We start from the raw sequence: 18,488 nt of genomic DNA on the forward strand, positions 1-18,488 counted from the left end.
CGCTTAACATTTATCCTAAACTAATTTTTATGTCACAAAAATCTCTAAACTAATATATCAATGCCACGTTCACCCCAAACTAGGGCACTGTACCACATTTACCCCTAAAAAATTCTGGTTTTAACACAATTTAAGGTAAATGTGGCATGGGTATAATTGTGACAGGAGTGTACCGGTTTTGGATTTTTTATGACACAAAAATTAGTTTTGCTTAAATGTGACACGGGTTTACCAAATTACAATTTTTTGTGGTATTACCCTATATAGATAGCCTCTTTCTATCCTCCATTCTCGACATTAACTATGATCTCGAGTGTAAGTACAATTTAGTGATGATCCTCATAGTTACAATGTCCACTTTAACAGGCTTATGCAGATTGAGGAAACTTGAAGAGTTAGATATTAGTCGTAATGGATTTTGGGGTCCTCTTCCTTCATGCTTGTGCAATATGACCTCGCTCCGTGTGCTTGATGTTCACGATAACAATTTTAGCGAGGCCATTCCATCATCTCTCTTCTATAATCTCAAGTCACTTGAATATATTGAGCTCTCTGGAAATGCTTTTGAAGGCTTACTTTTTCTTGCTTCCCTGGCTAATAATTCTAACCTTGAGGTATTCCGCCTCATCGACAACCATAAACGATTGGAAGTAAATACAGAGGAGCCCACTTGGTTTCCTTCATTTCAACTGAAGATGTTTGGTTTATCAAACTGTGTGATCAACAAAGACGCAAATGGCCTAATTCCCAGCTTTCTAAAAGAACAGCATGACCTGAGAGGTGTTCAACTCAACCACAATGGAATGACAGGAAATTTTCCAAATTGGCTATTGGACAACAATGTATTTCTAAAACAGTTCGAACTCACAGGCAATAATTTGTCAGGTCCATTTCATTTGCCTTCCAATTTGAATCTTCTCAGCATGTGGTGGTTCGATGTGTCTGCTAATATTATTGAAGGAGAGCTTCCATCTCGAATTGGTTCTATCCTCCCGGATTTGAGATATTTGAACCTATCAAACAACTTATTGCAAGGTAGAATCCCTCCCTCAATTGGCAATATGAAAAAACTGGATGCATTGGATTTGTCGAATAACGGCTTCACAGGAGAAATACCGGAGACACTGGCTAAAGGTTGTGCATTACTTTCTACATTGAAACTGTCCAACAACAATTTGCAAGGCCAAATGCTACCAAGGTATACTAACTTGACAAACTTGAGATATTTGCATCTGGATAATAATCTTTTCACAGGAGACATATCGCCTGATATATTAAATAGCTCCTCCTTGATCATTTTGGATGCAAGTCATAATTTCCTATCTGGAACACTTCCCAATTGGATTGGAGATATTAGTAGTCATGCGCTTATCTTGTCGAGTAATTTATTCGAAGGTCCTTTACCATTGAGCTTTTGCAAGTTACTGTATTTCGATTATTTGGACCTTTCAAGTAACAACCTTGGGCCAAATATACCCCCCTGTGTCAATTTTACACTTACTTTGAGGTTCTTGCATTTAACTAATGACACGCTTGCTGGGCAGTTTCCTAAGTTTCTTTCTAGAGCTTCAAATATGGTCACATTGGATCTTAGACACAATGCACTGTCAGGTGAGATCCCCAGCTGGATCGGTTCGCTTCACAAGTTGAAGGTTCTTCTATTGCAAGGAAACAATTTTGAAGGTTCAATCCCTTTGGATCTATGTCTATTGAAAAATATGAGCATATTAGATCTCTCCAATAATAATCTTTCTGGAAATATTCGTTCTTGTTTGAACGATTTGACGTTCGGAAGCTTTGGGAATCCTATGTCCAGATCTTCTTACATGGTAAGCTGGGAAGAGGCATGGGAATCACACTACAAGGTCAATTACCGTTTATTGTATCTTCGAAAAGAATATGACACATATACTTATACGAATGGATTAGAAGAAGTGAACTTCATGACAAAGAGAAGGTTGGAATCTTATATGGGCAATATTCTAAAACTCATGTCGGGAATGGATCTCTCGCGGAACAATTTGACAGGGTATATTCCTTCAGAAGTTGGCTACTTGAGTGAACTTCTCTCATTGAACCTGTCACACAATCATTTGACGGGACCGATCCCGGAAAATTTTTCCAATTTGAAGAATGTAGAGAGCTTGGACCTCTCCTACAACAACTTAACCGGTCCCATCCCTCCACAACTAATAGAGCTTTACGCGCTGTCAGATTTTAGTGTGGCTCACAATAACTTATCAGGCAAGACACCAGATCAAAAAAATCAATTTGGAACTTTTGGGGAAGCAAGTTATGAAGGTAATCCTCTTCTTTGTGGACCACCATTAACAAGTTGTCATGGCTCAAATCAGAAACGGGGGACACTGCCATCTTTTAATTATACCAGGGAGGACGATTCCTGGAGAGAAGCCTTCTTGTGGAGTTTTGCAGGATCATATGTAGTGGCATTCTTTGGGGTGATTCTTTTTCTCCATCTAAACTCGCACTATTGGTACGTGCTGTTCGGGCTCGTTCATAAGTTTATCCCATCATTTCCCCAATAGATAATGTTCTTCTAAGCATTTTGTGATGAAATAATACGATGAACGGTGGAGAACTTTTGTTTAATAGGATTGTAAGCATTTTGAGTCTCGATTATGCATTTTGAATGCTTGACTCCTATAGTGTTTGTATTGTATTCCTTGTCATGCTAATTTGAATATTAGGAGATTTGATCTGGTTGAGAATTCAGAAACGATAGTTTATTTACAACCAAAATCAATCCAGCATTCACAAATTTTTGTAAATGTTACACCAAATGTGAATTATCTGATGGCTACAACCGGCAACACCAAACCAACCAGGTTTTACTGTTTCAAGAATCCTACTAACATAAAGTATTGGGCACTGCAAATTTCTCCAATTTGAGGATAAAGGCATGGATTGTAGCTAGGATGACAGCAATATCCCAATTGCTGAACCACTGGTCTTCAACTTGAGCCCCACCTTTGTGATTTACTTGATGAAGAACTTGTCGCAATCCTCCCTCATGGCTCCCTTGAGGGGAGCGGGTTTAGTGATATGTCCAACGGGAACGAGCAGTCCCTCTATTCGAGGTGCTTGCTCTCGTTCAACGAGACTGCGTTTGATTGTCTAGATTTTTAATTAGTGTAGGACTAAATAAGACAGGATATGAAATTCAAGGAATTTGTTATATCCTATCTACTATTTAGTGAATTACTGTAATAAAGTTGGGTATTTTCATATCTTACGATGTACGTATTTTCAATGAATGTCATATCGGTATAAATGAACCTAAAAATTGCACAAACGGAGATAATAAAAATCTCTCATGACACTCTTATCCATTTAATTTTTATTTGCTTCTTTTTTATTATTTTTCCCTCTCTTTTATAATTCTTTCCTTTTTTTATTTCTTTTTTCCCCTTCCATCATTTTCTAATAAATTTTTATTAAATAGTAAACTACACTAATATACCTAAAATATATAATAAATATAAATACTAAATGTATTTATTTATATAGATATGAAATTTTTATTAAACAAGATAGGACTGGATAAGATAGGATAAGAATCTTGGGATTTGTTCATATCCTATCCACTGTTTGGTGGACTACGGATTTAAAGTCGGATAGGATAATTTTTTTTTTTTTGCTATTCACGGGTCCGGAGGAGTCGGTGAAGGAAAAAAAGCCAAGAAATTTTTTTGGTGAAAGCGCACAAGGTGTGGGGATGAAGGTGATGGCGAGTGGAGCGTACGGTTTCTGAAAAAATAGGCATTAGAAATCCTATCCAGGTCTATCTCACTTCCTTCGGATTTTTTTATCCGGGCTATATCCGGTTTATATCCGACCTTATCCTATCCTGGACCACAACCAAATACAGGATAGGATAAAACATATCATATCCTGGCTTTTATCCGGTCGACCAAACGCAGCCTAAGAGTTCTCCAAAATCTTACGGTGCACGACGTTGGATGATTCAGTTTTGATTAAACGATGAGATCTTATCTAATTTGGAGTCCTCACTAGCCTATTTGAGCCAAATAGGAAAAAAGCTAGAAAAATCCAAGTTCGGTGACTTGATTATACTAACATTTAATTAGCGTTATTTTGGTACCTAACTCATTTTAATGCAAAAAACGTGAATTACGCGGTCTTTTCGTTTTAAGTCGCTAGGTATGTTCTATTTAAATGTCTTATGATGGTTATTGGCGAAAGCATTTTTCAATCAATCATACGAGTCAATAATCATAACAAACCAATCATAATAAAAGACACATGCCAAACGAGATAAAGCACAAAAGAACAGATTATGAAAGCAAAATGCGAAAAAACATACATGGACTTGTTATGAGCCCGGGGTTAAAAATTCCGCTAGCTAAACTTAAAACCTTATATTACTCAAACACATAAAGAACGACAAAATATAAAGCACAGTAAATGAACATGATATGCGTCGAGCAAATAATATACATAACTTTGTCATTTGAGCTCCGGGATATGAACCCGTGAGCAAGTTCCGAAGTCCAAGTCAAAATCTTATTCTAGCTAAAGAAAAACTACCTTATAAAAGATAATCGCCAAGCGAAACTCAAAAACGAAAATACAGAAGGCCTGCTGCATGATTTTCAGAACAACGAACCAGAAAAGCCAAATCCGATTATAAGTGTACCTTTTATGCGTCCACCACCAAAAAACAGTAGAGAACTCGAACGAAGCTGGTTAATTAACGATATATCATCTTTCAGAACTAACGAACCAGAAAATCCAAATCCAAACTCTCTCGAGTGCTCCCATTCGCATTCACCTTCTCTCCCTTGCAAAACAAATCCGGTGTACATGAATTCGAGGCGAGAGGCAAAATGTCAACATGTACAGGAGCAAGCAGATGTTCAAAGCTTGATGCCAATATAGAGAATGACCGAGATTGGACTGGCCTCATGCGTGATGGTTCTCGACCAGCAAGCAAGAAATCAGGAATCATATCTTAGGATCGATGCGTCAAATAATAACCATGAAAATCGCACTAGAATACTCTCAGATTGACTGATAACAGAAGCAAATCAATACTGGAAGTCAGTTGGGCAAAACATCGAACACCTGATGAACATGAAATTCGAAGTGCTCGGGACAGAACATTCAACAAACCATGGGTGAGGAGTATAAAGTGAGGTGTTCATTTAAACATTATCAGAGACAAAATCGACGAATCGGAGGACAGGCAATAAACGATCATGCAGTGAAACATGCTCAGCTGAAGCCAAAACAGAGCATAGACGATGGATACGTTGCCAGAGCCGTCTCTGGACGAGATTGATGATCGCCTGAAGGAAAGAGATCGTAATGGACAGAAACGTCGGGACCTAGAACCGTCAAAGGGAGGAATAGACCTAGATTGAATACTTCGGCAGCAGCGATGATTTTGAAAACGGAGCGAACGGAGCCTCTTCACGGCGGCGTAACTGGTGGCGATCAGGCGGCTGCCGGTGGTTGTGAGTGACGCTACCGAGAGGGAATGAAGATGGAGAATCATCCGGAAACCGATTCTCTGAGAGAGAATTTTCTCCCCCGAGCTCCCCTTGTGCCCGTGCTCTGTCCTTTGCGTACGTGCTCTCTGTGATGACTGCGTGCGTCTGGTGGCCGGCGATGGACGATCGGCGGTGGGCTATCGGTGGCCTGAGGGCGATGGGGAGGGAAGCACCACGAGAAGCTGCATAACCCCGAGAGAATTGGAGTGACTTGGTATGGCCTGGGCTGCTCTTGTGGATCAGGTCTGGGCTACCCGATTTACAAAAGGCCCTTTCAATTATGACAGTATTGGAGCCTTTTTCTGATTATTTTATTTATTTTTCATTTAATTTTTTATTATATATTTCTTCTGAAAGGAAATAATTTTTTTTTGAAGGTTCAATCCCGCCACAAATATGTCACCTCCAAATATGACCACTGTGGATCTCTGGTATAATTATCTTTCTAAAGAAATTTCATCTTGTTTGAAAGAATTTGACATTCACAAGTTATAGGATGCCTAGAAGCACATTTGATACTGCGTTTTGAAATAGAAGAAGATTGGCTGCCATGCTCGTATAGGAGCAAATTCACTACGACATTTGAATATGGTGATGGTTTTCAAGTTGCTTGGACGGATGAACCCGAAGACATGAAGTTCATCTCATATATGAATTGGCACTTGGAAGAGATATTGTTGAGCAATATGTGAGTACTAGTTTATATTTTATATCAAATAACCATTTGAATGATTATATAATAAAAAAAGTTTTACGGAGCTTTGATTTTTTATATTCTTTTAATGGGGAAAATTACCAATTAAACCAATTGCAATTGTATCAATTCGTTCGTAAACCTTTTTTTTTTTGCCAATTCAGTTTTGAATCTTTTGTATTTGTGTCAATTTAGTCCATTCGGCCAATTTTGGCCAACCATCGCTGATGTGGATGCCGACCAATATTGATTGGCAATGTTTTTAAATATATATATTTTTTCCTTTTTTCTTTTATCTGTCTTTGTTTTTTTCTTTACTTCCTCCCCTAGCCGGTCAGGCCTAGGGCTGACTCCAGCGACGATGAGCCTCGCCATGGCTGGGCGAGCTCGACCTCGATAGTGGCCAGCGAGGACAAGCTTGCCGGCCCTAGCATCTGGCTGGTCCAACGATCGGCCAAGGGAAGAAGGAAAGAAAAAAAAATAAAGAGAGAAAAAAGGAAAAAAAACAAAAAATAAAATATTTGAAAAAAATATTTAAAAAATTGTCACGTTAGTGTTGGATGAATGGCTAGCGTGGGCCGGTGTCCACGTCAACTCTCGCCAGTCAAAATTGGCCGGATAGACTGAATTGGCACAAATGCAAAAGGTTTAGAACTGAATTGGCAAAAAAAAGGTTTAGTACTGAATTGGTACAATTGCAATAGATTTAGAATTGTTTTGGTAATTCTCCCTCTTTTAATGCTTATTAGCATGATTATGTACATAAGATATAAACTTAAATTTTTAAAAATAAGTTTTAAGACTAATATGGTGTTTAGGATATGATGATTAAATATTGTAACTAAACTCTATAGAATGGCCAAATACCGGATAGAATAATTATATCCAAGCCACCAAACAATCCGCGCTTACTTCATACCTTTTTAATTTATCCTGGAGCTTTGATAGATGCATTGATTGCAAAAGGGCTAGAGCAACTTCCGCATCTACCATTTCTATTTGCTTGCTTGTGTTTCCTTTTTCCAAGCCCTATTAGGAGGGATAATTGTCTAAAAAGTCTTAAACATATTGTACGACGGTCAATTCAGTCCTTAACCTTTTAATTGTGTCAATTGAGTCTTAAACCTTTTGACAACTTAACAATTAAGTCCTATACATTTTAATTGTACCAATTTAATCCTCAACCTTATGATGATTTGTCAATTTAGTCATAAAATATTTTGACAACTTGCCAATTTGATCCTTTCAGCCAATTTTGGCTAGAAATCACTAGCATTGACAAATTTTGCATTTTTTAAAAAAATTCTTTTTTCTCTTTTTTCCTTTCTTTCTTTTTACCTTTCCTGCCCCTCTAGCCTGTGGTCAATAAAGGAAAGGAAAAAATTAAAAATTATAAAATTTGTCCACGTCAACGCCAGCCACACCACATAGGATGGCCAGTGGCCATCCGGCGTCCACGTCAACGATTTCCAGCTAAAATTGGCCAAAATGACTAAATTGATGAGTCATCAAAAGATTTAGGACTAAATTGGCAAATGATCAAAAAAATTAAGACTAAATTAGCACATTTGAAGATTTGGGACTAAATTGGCCACCGTACAATAAGTTTAGCACTTATTTAACAATTTTTCCCATATTAGGTAGACTCTTAGTAGTTCTATATGTTGTATCAGTTTATTCTTCTTAAAATTCACCACCCAAAGTACAAAATAATTCACCATCCTCCTGCTCTAGTTTTTTTCTGTCATACATAGGACAATATTGCAGTTAACAAACTATTCTCATGGTGGTGGTGGTGGAGTACTCTTTAGCAAAAAAAGGAAAAGTAATATTAGAAGAACTAAAATTATGGAGCATCAATGTTACATACAACTCATGATAAGATGAAAACATAAAAGATTATCACCCGCATATGATCACATTGTAAAAATCAAATCATCCATGGAAAATGATAAAAATATAACTAATACAATGAGCATTCCACTTCTTTATAAATGGAGGCATCCCCTCTGACATGGAGTGCTATCTCTTCTTTAGGCTCTTTGATTTGGGGTGTACACACACTAACAACATAATATCAACAAACCCTATTGACATCTGAATTTTCCCAACCGGTATCTCGGGAAATTTTGTTAATTATGAGAGATTTCAAAGACTCTGTTCAATCCAGTTTGACCGAAATTGACCCGGCCCATTAGGCCAGGCCAAATAAAGCTCAGCCCAATTTGACCCTGAACCGTGCCTTTCTCTCTAGAGCTGAAATTCCCATGCCACATGGCACGTCCTTAATGACCCAAATCCTCAACATTGTAGGCTTGAAACCTGAATAAATTTTAGGTTATTCTATTTTGGATTAATACCACGAAAAACCTCAAACTGGTACACTTATGACAAATTTACCCCAAACTATTTTTTTGACCACCAAAAACCCCAAACTGGTACACCTGTGACAAATTTATCCCAAACTATTTTTTTGATCACCAAAAATCCTAAACTGGTATACTTGTGATAATTTTACTTTGAACTAATTTTTTGACTACCAAAACCCCACACTAGTATACCTGTGATAATTTTACCCCTAAACCAATTTTTTGACCACTAAAAATTTCAAGCTGGTATATTTATGATAAATTTACCCTCTGTTAGTGCCTGTGAAATTGGATTAATATCACAAAAAATCACAAATTAGTAAACTTGTGACAAACAGAAGGGTAAAACCCAAAACTGATACACCTGTCAATTACCACGTATCATTAAACTTAACAATTTAACAGTAAAATTTAACAGAAACTAATAGAGGGTAAATTTGTCACAGGTATACTAGTTTGGAGTTTTTTGTGGTCAAAAAATTAGTTCGGGGGTAAAGTTGTCACAAGTATATTAGTTTAGGGTTTTTTGTGGTAAAAAAAAGTTTAGGGTAAACTTATCACAGATATATCAGTTTGTGATTTTTCGTGGTATTAATCCATTTATTTTTGGCAAGGAAGGATGTCACGCCCCGAACCCCGACGGGCTTGCGACATCCCTTCGATGGCCGTATTGAACGCGACGTCGCAGGACACGTCGTCGACCCAAACGAAACAACCAACGATAAAGACAAGCGGAAGCGAAATAGAAATAACCCAGACAATAAATAATGACCAAAGGATAGTATTTGCACAAATCAATATACGCATAACAAGCTTGGCAATTACCTACAGCATTCACAATACACAACATCAACCCTTGGCTACTAACTTCAAACCACGATCATCAAAAGGGGGCGATGGTTGGGTAACCTAACTTCACTATTAACAATGGGCATCCAAACAAGGATGAAGCATCAATGTCCAATACCACCCCCGGCCTCTGACCCGCACGTGACGACTGTTCGTCACTCAAAACCTGAAAATGTTTAACACCGGGAATGAGATAAATCTCAATAAGCAGACCCCTAAACCCCACATAAGCCAATGCGTACCCAGACGAGTCCAAACATGCAATAACAAATTTCACATAATGTACTTACCTTGCCTCAAAATCACACGCCATCTCTGCACATTAGTCAAATTATGGTAATTCAATAATATCCCGAGAATATAACACAATCGCTCGAGCGCCATCCACACTTGCACTCAACCAATCCAACGAAACATCCGCACGTACATTCAACCAATTCAACCAAACATCCACATATTCATCCAGCCAATCCAAACACTCACATTACGCACACGTGTCCAACCAACTATCCACAACTCGCGTCAACGCGAGTCGTGTGATTGGGCCTGACGCGCCTCAGGTCCAATCTCACAGCCCGCGTAAACACGCATCAGGCTCATTCTCACTGCCCGCGTAAACACGCCTCAGGCCCAATCACACCCGCGTAAACACACCTCAGGTCCAATCTCACAGCCCGCGTAAACACGCCTCAGGCTCATTCTCACTGCCCGCGTAAACACGCCTCAGGCCCAACTTTCTTTCCAATGACCAGCGTAAACACGTCTCAGGTCTTTTCTTGCCTTTCTCGCCACACCCGCGTAACCACGCCTCAGGTTGGTAGCCCTCCGATCAATCCGGGCTTTCCGATCAATCCGGGCTTTTCAAGCAAACATACACGCCACTTAATTTAATCAATTTCACGTCTTTCACTGAATTAAATATCACACAACCATTCCAAACAACCACAACACAATTCGCCATGCTCAAGCCAAAAAGGCCACGGTTCTACCAATTCACGTTGCATTTCAACAAACACCTACGATCACTATAGAGCGATCACAACCAATCATTAATTCACCACATATGAACACAATTCAAGCATTTGGACCACACGGAACAATCACACACTAAATTAATATTCTAGCCTCAATGGCCCCTCATACAATCACACTAAGCCTCAACTCACAATAGGCGCATTATCCCCATCACGAATCATCAACACGAATTACCGTCAAACGACCATTAAATCACGCACGAACGACCGACGATCTCGGCATAAATTCCAGCACTAACACCATTAAATCACGCACGAACGACCGACGATCTCGGCATAAATTCCAGCACTAACGACCTCTAATCCAACCACAAAATTCAGCCATAAACCATCGCGATTCAGCCCATACTTCGGCCCCTCCACTCGCCCCGAACCAGCCCATAACTCAGCCACCCAATCGCGCTCAACGGCCACCAAAACCACGGCGAACAGCCCATGACAGCCACTATATCCCCTATATTCAGCCCACACACGAACACACGAACCCCTAAACAAGTCTAGCATTACCCATCATCCTAAGTCGGGATTAGGAAGTCGATTACCTCGACTTGAGCAAGAAAATGGGGCTGGGCCACAGGGAGGATCGCCGGGACAGCGGTGGCGGCGACTCAGCAGCAGCAAGGGCGAGCGGTTGGGTTCACGGTGGTGAGAAGCGGCTGCACCGGCGAGTGGCGGGGACCTCGCCGGAACAAAGAACGGCCCGTGGCGGGCCTGGACGGCGGACGGCCGCGGGCCGGACAATGACGGCGGACGGAATGGGGGCGACGGGTGGGCCAAAAAGGACGAGCGAGAGGCAAAACGGCAAGAATCGAGGTACTCCGTGGAACAATGGCAGTGGGCAGGAGCGGCGACGGCGCGACGGAGCCGTCAAGGGCGGACGGCAAAAGCGGCGGTGGCGTCGGAGGTTGGACGGACGGCGAGCGGCGGATCTGGTCGGCCTCGGCTCCGCGCGACCCGGGAGGCCGCGCGAACAGTGGGGAAGAAAAGGAAGAGGAGGGGCGACGGAGACAGCTCCTGGTCAGGGACGAAAGACGGCACGCCAGCGGCAACTGAAGTCAGGCGAGCGCAGCTGTGCGGCAAGGAAATGGGGCATGAGGCTCGGCCGAAACAGGGGAAGGTAGACGCGTCGTTGCCGGAGCAGCAGGGGCGACGGCGGCTTGGGGGGGGAGAGGGAGCTAGGATGGTGGCGGCGAGCCAGTGGGGGCGTTGGCGGCCGGAACGGCGGCGTGGGGGCGGTCGCGGGCGAGGCAGAACAGGGGAGGAGTCGGGGCGAAGAAAACAGGGGATGGGAAGGGAGAGGGGGGGTCACGGCGGTGATGGCGCGGTGGTCAGAGGGCGCGCGCGCGGGCGGACGGTCCGCATGAGCGATGGGCCAGGGTAAGCGTGGTCGGGCGAGTGAGCAAGCGTATACGATCCACAATCGGGCGGAAGAAAGAAAAACCGAGAGAAGAAGAAAAGAAGGAAAGAAGAAAAGGAGGAGAGAGAGGTGGCAAGGGGAACGTGCGCGGAGGGGACGTTGCATGGGGAAGGAGAGAGAGAGAGAGAGAGGGGACAGGAGACGTGCGCGCAGGCGCGGCGGAGGAGAAAGGAGACACACACACAAAAGTTAAACACTCAAGTGCTAATCTAATGATCCACATTCAAATCCAAAATCGATCCAACGGTTCACGAAAATCCTAATTATAAATTAAGAAAAAGGATCAAAAGATATTAATAAAAACACACTACGAGGGAGATCTATTAATCCAAATTTACACCCGATCAAAAATTCACTTTTTACATATTCCAGGCAATCTCGAGGCTGGCCACAATAATATCGACACCGTCCAATTAAATTCGTCCCGAAATTCCAAAAAATTCGACATCAAAATTTAGGCTTTAAATAACGGTCAAAATCGATCAAGTGTGATTCTAGCGAAATCTCTAATTTAAAAATAATAACCGAGAGTGATCAGTTTCCCGAGCGAGATTATACTATAAGCAAACTGACGAATTACATATTTTATAAATCTTAAAAATGGGTCGAAAATCGAAATGTCACAAAGGAGGTGGCACAAAAGGACGAGAAATAGGACATCTTTTTTACGTTCACGAGCTCTTGGATTCTTAAAAAAAGGGTGCTGACGAATTCTCTAGGGAGGGAACACACGTTCATCAAAATCTCTCTATTCTTCGTTGGCTTTCCTCCATCCGCAATGATCTTACATCATTGCGCCTGCAATACTTCGTCACCTCTACAAGCTCACACGGGATTCGGAGAGACGAGGAGACAGCATAACGGGGAGAGAATGTGCGTAATATCCCGAAAAATCTCCAACTTTAACTTTTATCTCAATATTACCTTTTATTTTATAAAAAACCTTCAATTTTAGATTTAGTCTCAATTCTATCATACTTTTTTTTATCACATAAAAAACCCTCAACCTTAGGTTATGTCTCAATTCCACTCTAAAATTTTTTTGTCCTATGAAAAACCCATAACTTTTAAGTCTGTCTCGATTTTACCGTCTAGTCCCAATTTTACCCTAAAATTTTTATAATCTCATACAAAACCACAAATTTTTACTTGAGTCATAAATCTGCCCCCATTAACCCTCCGTTCAACATTTCTTATTAACAACCAAGAGATGAAAAACTCTCAAGCACGAGCTGTTCGAGCGTCTCATGCGTGAGCTGTCCGACCACGAGAAATGAAATATTCCCAAGCACGAGAGATCGACGAGCGCAAAATCCAAAGGGCAATTTTGACGGAGATTTAATGGAGAGCAGATTTGAGATTCAAGTAAAAATTGGTGATCTAGTAAAAGTTGGTGATCTGTTATAAGACAAAAAAAATTATGGTAAAATTCATTCTTGACCTAAAATTGAGGATTTTTTTAGAGAAAAAAAGTTTAGGGTAGAATTGGGACTTTTCCTAAAGTTTTAGGTTTTTTATGGGACAAAAAAGTTTAGGGTATAATTTGGACAGGACTTAAAGTTTAAGGTTTTTTTTTAGACAAAAGTTAGAATTGGGACAAGAGCTAAAGTTTGAGGTTTTTTAAGGTATTAGGCCGGAAAGAATGGGATTTTGAGAAAAGAAAAGCTTTGAAAAGTTTATTCCCGACGGTGTCCCCCAACATCGTTCACCGTCGCTCCTTGCTGCAGATCGGCCCCGAAAGCTACGCTGGTGACTCTCCTGTTCAGCCTTGCCTTTTGGTATAGTAGTCTAGCAAACCTTACGCTCCATCGCCGGTCGGTACCCTCGTTGGTGACAAAGCTCCTAGCTACCTCAAGCCCACATGTTCATCGGCTACTATCAGAGGCCTATTTTGACAAGGTACGAATCCACATTTTATGGATTGAATCTTGTTGCTTTTATATCGGAAACAGATTAATCTGTTTCCTCGCTATATCCATACCCAACAGAGTTTCGAAGGTGAACAAGAAAGCAGATCTCTCTATGAAGATCTCATTAAATGCTTGCAAGGGCATGACGAAGAATGAAGACAAATGCTCCAAGCATTCAATGAAGACAAAGGTCATTGAATAGTTTTCCATATATTTATACGCTTGTTTCATCCACGCATTTATTGTTTGTGGACTTCTTATATTTTAGCTTTGTGGACTTTTTCATTGCTTCGTTTATTGTTGACAGAAGGAGTGCTCACGGGTCCATGGCTCATTTAATGTATGCTGACATTTTATCGTTAGGTAACGAGCGTGTGAGATGTTTGTTTTTAGCATTAAATATATCGTAGGTGTTCTCCTATTATATAAAGACCGGAGGGTGGGTGTTGTATAAGAAGTCATCAGAAAGTATTCTAATAACAATTTCTTCTTCCAATTTGGGCACTCGCTCTTAATTTTCAAAGTTGTCATTATTCCTTTTGGTTCCAACATTTGTTATCAAAGCTAGAGATGGCATCCATTAATTTCGTTCAATTGGAACTTTCAAAGTTGAATGGAAAGAATTTCAATAACTGGTCCGTCCACATGAAGGTTCTCTTCAAATCGTAAGATTTGTAGAATCCGGTAGAAAATGGCTCCACCGAAGTAACCAATGTTGAAGCATTCGAGGCTTTAAGAAAGGAGGAGAAAGATTCTTTGGTGGAGTCTCAGAAGAAAGATCAGAAAGCATTATATGCGATCTTTCAATCCGTGGATGAAACGATATTTGAAAAAATATCGAGTGCGGAGACCGCGAAAGAAGCGTGGGATATTTTGTAAAAATCCTACAAAGGCGATGATCGTGTTCAATGGGTTTGACTTCAAACACTTCGAGATGATTTTGAGTCTTTACGCATGGACGACTCTCAATCAGTCTCCGCATATTTTGATTGCGTGCAATTGAGAGTTAATGGTGAAGAACTCCAAGATGTACGAGTCATGGAAAAAAACTTGAGGTCTTTGATCGAAAGATTTGACTACGTTGTCACAGTGATCAAGGAAGGGCAAGATGTGTCAACCCTAACGTTGGAGCAGTTGATGGGTTCATTGTGCTTGCATGAGCAAAGAATGAATCAAAAGTCCATTGGTTCAAATTCCAAGCAAGCATTGCAAAGTCGGGTTGCTCCATCAAGTCGAGGTGGCTATCTAGGCAGTTGAGGTTGCGGAGGAGGCCAAGGTAGAGGTGGAAATTTGAATTTCACCGGAAAATATAAAACACGTGACAAATCAAAAGTCAAGTGTTTTAAGTGCCAGAAATTCGGCCATTACAAATCCGAATGCCAAGCAAAGGCAATGTACCGATGCTGAAGAATACATGGTGCTAGCATGCAAGAAGGATGACTCAAGCACCGTAGACACCAATATATGGTACTTGGATATTGGTTGCAGCAATCATATGTCCGGCCGGAAGGAGTTTTCTCGCAGTTGGACAAAACGAGTCGTGGCAAAGTCAATTTCGGGAATAAATAAAAAATTCCCATGATAGGTAAATGTAACATCACTATCAAGTCAAAAGATGGTACTAATGTTACTATTGCAGATATTTACTTTGTGCCATGACTTTTTTGGAATTTGATAAGTGTTGGGCAACTTTCCGAAAAAGGCCACAAGGTTCATATTTAAAATGGAGTTTGCACCATCAGAGGTGTCGACAATAAGTTGATCACGATGATGCAAATGATGAAGAACCGAATGTTTCCCATGACTCTTCAGACGAAGAATCTCTTGAGTTTCAAGCGATGATGAAAGACGACAATTAGTTGTGGCATCTTCGATTTGAGCATCTAAATTTTCGTGGACTAAAATTATTGGTTCATAAAAAGATGGTGACTGACATGCCTTTGATTGACTGTTCAAATCGTCCATGCGAAGGATGCCTTGTTGGAAAACAACATCGAGAAACTTTTCCAGTTGGTAAGGCCATAAGAGTAATACAACCATTGGAGTTGATACATACTGACATATGTGGCCCTATTAAGGTTGAATCATTCGAGGAAATAAATGTACATATTAATTTTTGTGGATGATTTTACTAGAAAAGCTGGGTATATTTTCTGAGAGAAAAATCTGAAGCTTTTGGCAAATTTAAAGAATTTAAAGTCTATATTGAAAAGCATAGTGGCTTTAATTTGAAGACGTTGAGATCAGATAGAGGGGGATAATTTACCTCAAATGAATTTGACAAATATTGTAAACTTTATGAAGTGAAACGTCAGTTGATTACCAGTTATACTCCTCGGCAAAATGGTGTAGCAGAAAGAAAAAATAGAACAATTTTTGAAATGGCAAGAAGTATGTTAAAAGCTAAAAATTTACCCAAGAAGTTTTGGGCAAAAGGAGTTGCGTGTGCTGTATTTGTGCTAAACAAGTGTCCAACAAAAAGTGTTCATGGAAGAACCCCATAAGAGGCTTGGAGCGGCAATAAGCCAGATGTTTCATTTCTACGAGTATTTGGGTGTATAGCATATCCCCATATACCAGATGAACGGAGGAGGAAGTTGGATGATAAAAGCGAGAAGTGCATCTTCATTGGCTACAATGACACAACTAAAGGTTATAAGTTGTATAATCCAATCATTGAAAAGGTGATCATCAGCAGGGATGTCCAGTTTTTAGAAATGAAGCCTGGGACCAAGACCAAAAGGTTGACCAAAAAAGCATTATCATTGAAGATGAACCATTGAAGAGAGATGCAGAAAAACCTTCATTATCTTCGATTGGTGGTACTTTGTCTCCATCATCTTCGACCGGTGGCGCATCTTCATCACCAACAACTTTAGAACCACCATTATGTCGTTCACAGCAATTGTGAGAGACTATAGCAAAATTCGGGGATTATGTTGTCACAAGAGACAATGATAGTGATAGTGACGGAATCATTGATGAAACTATGGTAAACTTTTGTTTATTTGATGAATGCAACTCTATATCCTATGATGAAGCAGTTGTTGTTGAGAAGTGGATCCAAGCAATGGATGAAGAAATATACTCCATTGAGAAGAATGACATATGGGTGCTAACTTCTTTACCTCATGATAGGAAGCCCATTGGTGTTAAGTGGGTGTACAAGATGAAGTACCAACCCAACAGTCAGGTGGATCGTTACAAAGCCAAACTGGTTGTTAAGAGCTACAAGCAAAAGCCAGGTATTGATTATTTTGAAGTATTTGTACCAGTGACCCGAATGGATACCATTCGGATGATCTTAGCACTTGTAGCTCAAAACTGTTGGAGGATTCATCAAATGGATGTGAAAATTAGCATTTCTCAATGGTGTCCTTGAAGAGGAAGTCTATGTGGAGCAACCACAGGGTTATGAGAAGAAAGGGCATGAAAATCAAGTTTACAAGCTGAAGAAGGCATTGTATGGGCTAAAACAGGTATCTCGTGCTTGGTACACACGGATCGACACATACCTGTTAGAGCATGGTTTTCAAAAGTGCCCATATAAGCATACATTGTATATTAAGTCAGATACTAATGGTGACATAATAATTGCATGCCTTTACGTTGATGACTTGATATTTATAGGGAGCTGTGAAAAGATGTTTGCTGAATTCGGGGAGGCTATGACTAGCCAATTTGAGATGACAAATTTGGGATTGATGTCCTATTTTCTTGGCATTGAAGTGAAGCAAGAAAATGATGGCATATTTATTTCACAACAGAAATATGCTAATGATATTTGAAGCGATTGAAAATGGAATCGCTCAAATCAATTCAGACTCCTGTAGTAGAACGGCTGGAGCTGAAGAAAGAAGGAACCGATGAATTGGTAATCCCACTTATTTAAAAAGCATTGTTGGCAATTTGAGATATTTGGCATCTATTAGGCCAGATATTATCCATGGAATAGGAATTATCAGCAGGTCCATAAAAAAACCGTATCAATCACATTTGCAGGCAGCAAAAGAATTTGCAATATGTCAGTGGAACTCGTGATCATGGAATTTTATATTCTTATATTGACAATTTCAGTCTAGTGAGGTACACAAACAGTGATTAGGTAGGTGATACCGAGACTCGAAAGAGTACTTCTGGATATGTTTTTTTTCTTGGATCAGGAGTAATTTCTTGGTCCTTTAAAAAACAACAAGTTGTTGCACTCTCGACGGCCGAAGCAGAATATATGGCGTTCGCCTCGGTGACATGTCAGGTGATATGGCTTCGTAAGATGCTCTGTGAATTGAATCATGAACAAACAGGTCCTACCAAAATGATGTGTGACAATAAGTCGGCTATTGCATTAGCCAAGAATTAAGTTTTTCATGGGAGGAGCAAACACATCAACATTAAGTATCACTATATTCGTGAACGAGTCAAAGATGGTGAGATTGAGCTTAATTTCTGCGAATCAAAAGATTAAATTACAAATATTTTAACGAAATCATTGAAGACAGATTCATTTAAAAAATTAAAGGAAATGCTCGATTTTATTGATTTTCAAAATCAATTTAAGAGAGGCTGTTAAAGTATGAATAAAATTGATTATTGTGTTGATAATCCTCCGTGAAGACAGAAAGAAATCAACAAGAGTGAACAAGAAGGCAAATCTTTCTGTGAAGATCTTATTAAATGTTTG

At 40.1% G+C, this 18,488-nt stretch overlaps 2 protein-coding genes across 2 annotated transcripts in view; both read left to right on the forward strand.

Annotated features, from left to right (window-relative positions):
• The first annotated feature begins 304 nt into the window (after positions 1 to 304).
• Positions 305 to 2,546, forward strand: LOC115665260 (receptor-like protein 13). Its single transcript, XM_030587134.2, has one exon. The coding sequence runs from the start codon at positions 333 to 335 to the stop codon at positions 2,544 to 2,546; it is 2,214 nt and encodes a 737-aa protein (XP_030442994.2). The 5' UTR covers positions 305 to 332.
• Positions 2,547 to 11,040: 8,494 nt separating this feature from the next.
• Positions 11,041 to 18,488, forward strand: part of LOC115665178 (receptor-like protein 15) — a 37,925-nt gene continuing 30,477 nt past the window's right edge. Inside the window, exons 1-3 of the mRNA XM_056306599.1 lie at positions 11,041 to 11,293; positions 16,852 to 17,052; positions 17,168 to 17,286. Of these exons, the coding sequence (XP_056162574.1) occupies positions 11,041 to 11,293; positions 16,852 to 17,052; positions 17,168 to 17,286 (573 nt within the window). The remainder of the gene's footprint in view (positions 11,294 to 16,851; positions 17,053 to 17,167; positions 17,287 to 18,488) is intronic.

This window comes from Syzygium oleosum, unplaced genomic scaffold (assembly GCF_021117445.2).
Source record: "Syzygium oleosum isolate NSW1041296 unplaced genomic scaffold, Sole_v2.1 Sole_v2.46, whole genome shotgun sequence".
NCBI lineage: Eukaryota > Viridiplantae > Streptophyta > Magnoliopsida > Myrtales > Myrtaceae > Syzygium > Syzygium oleosum.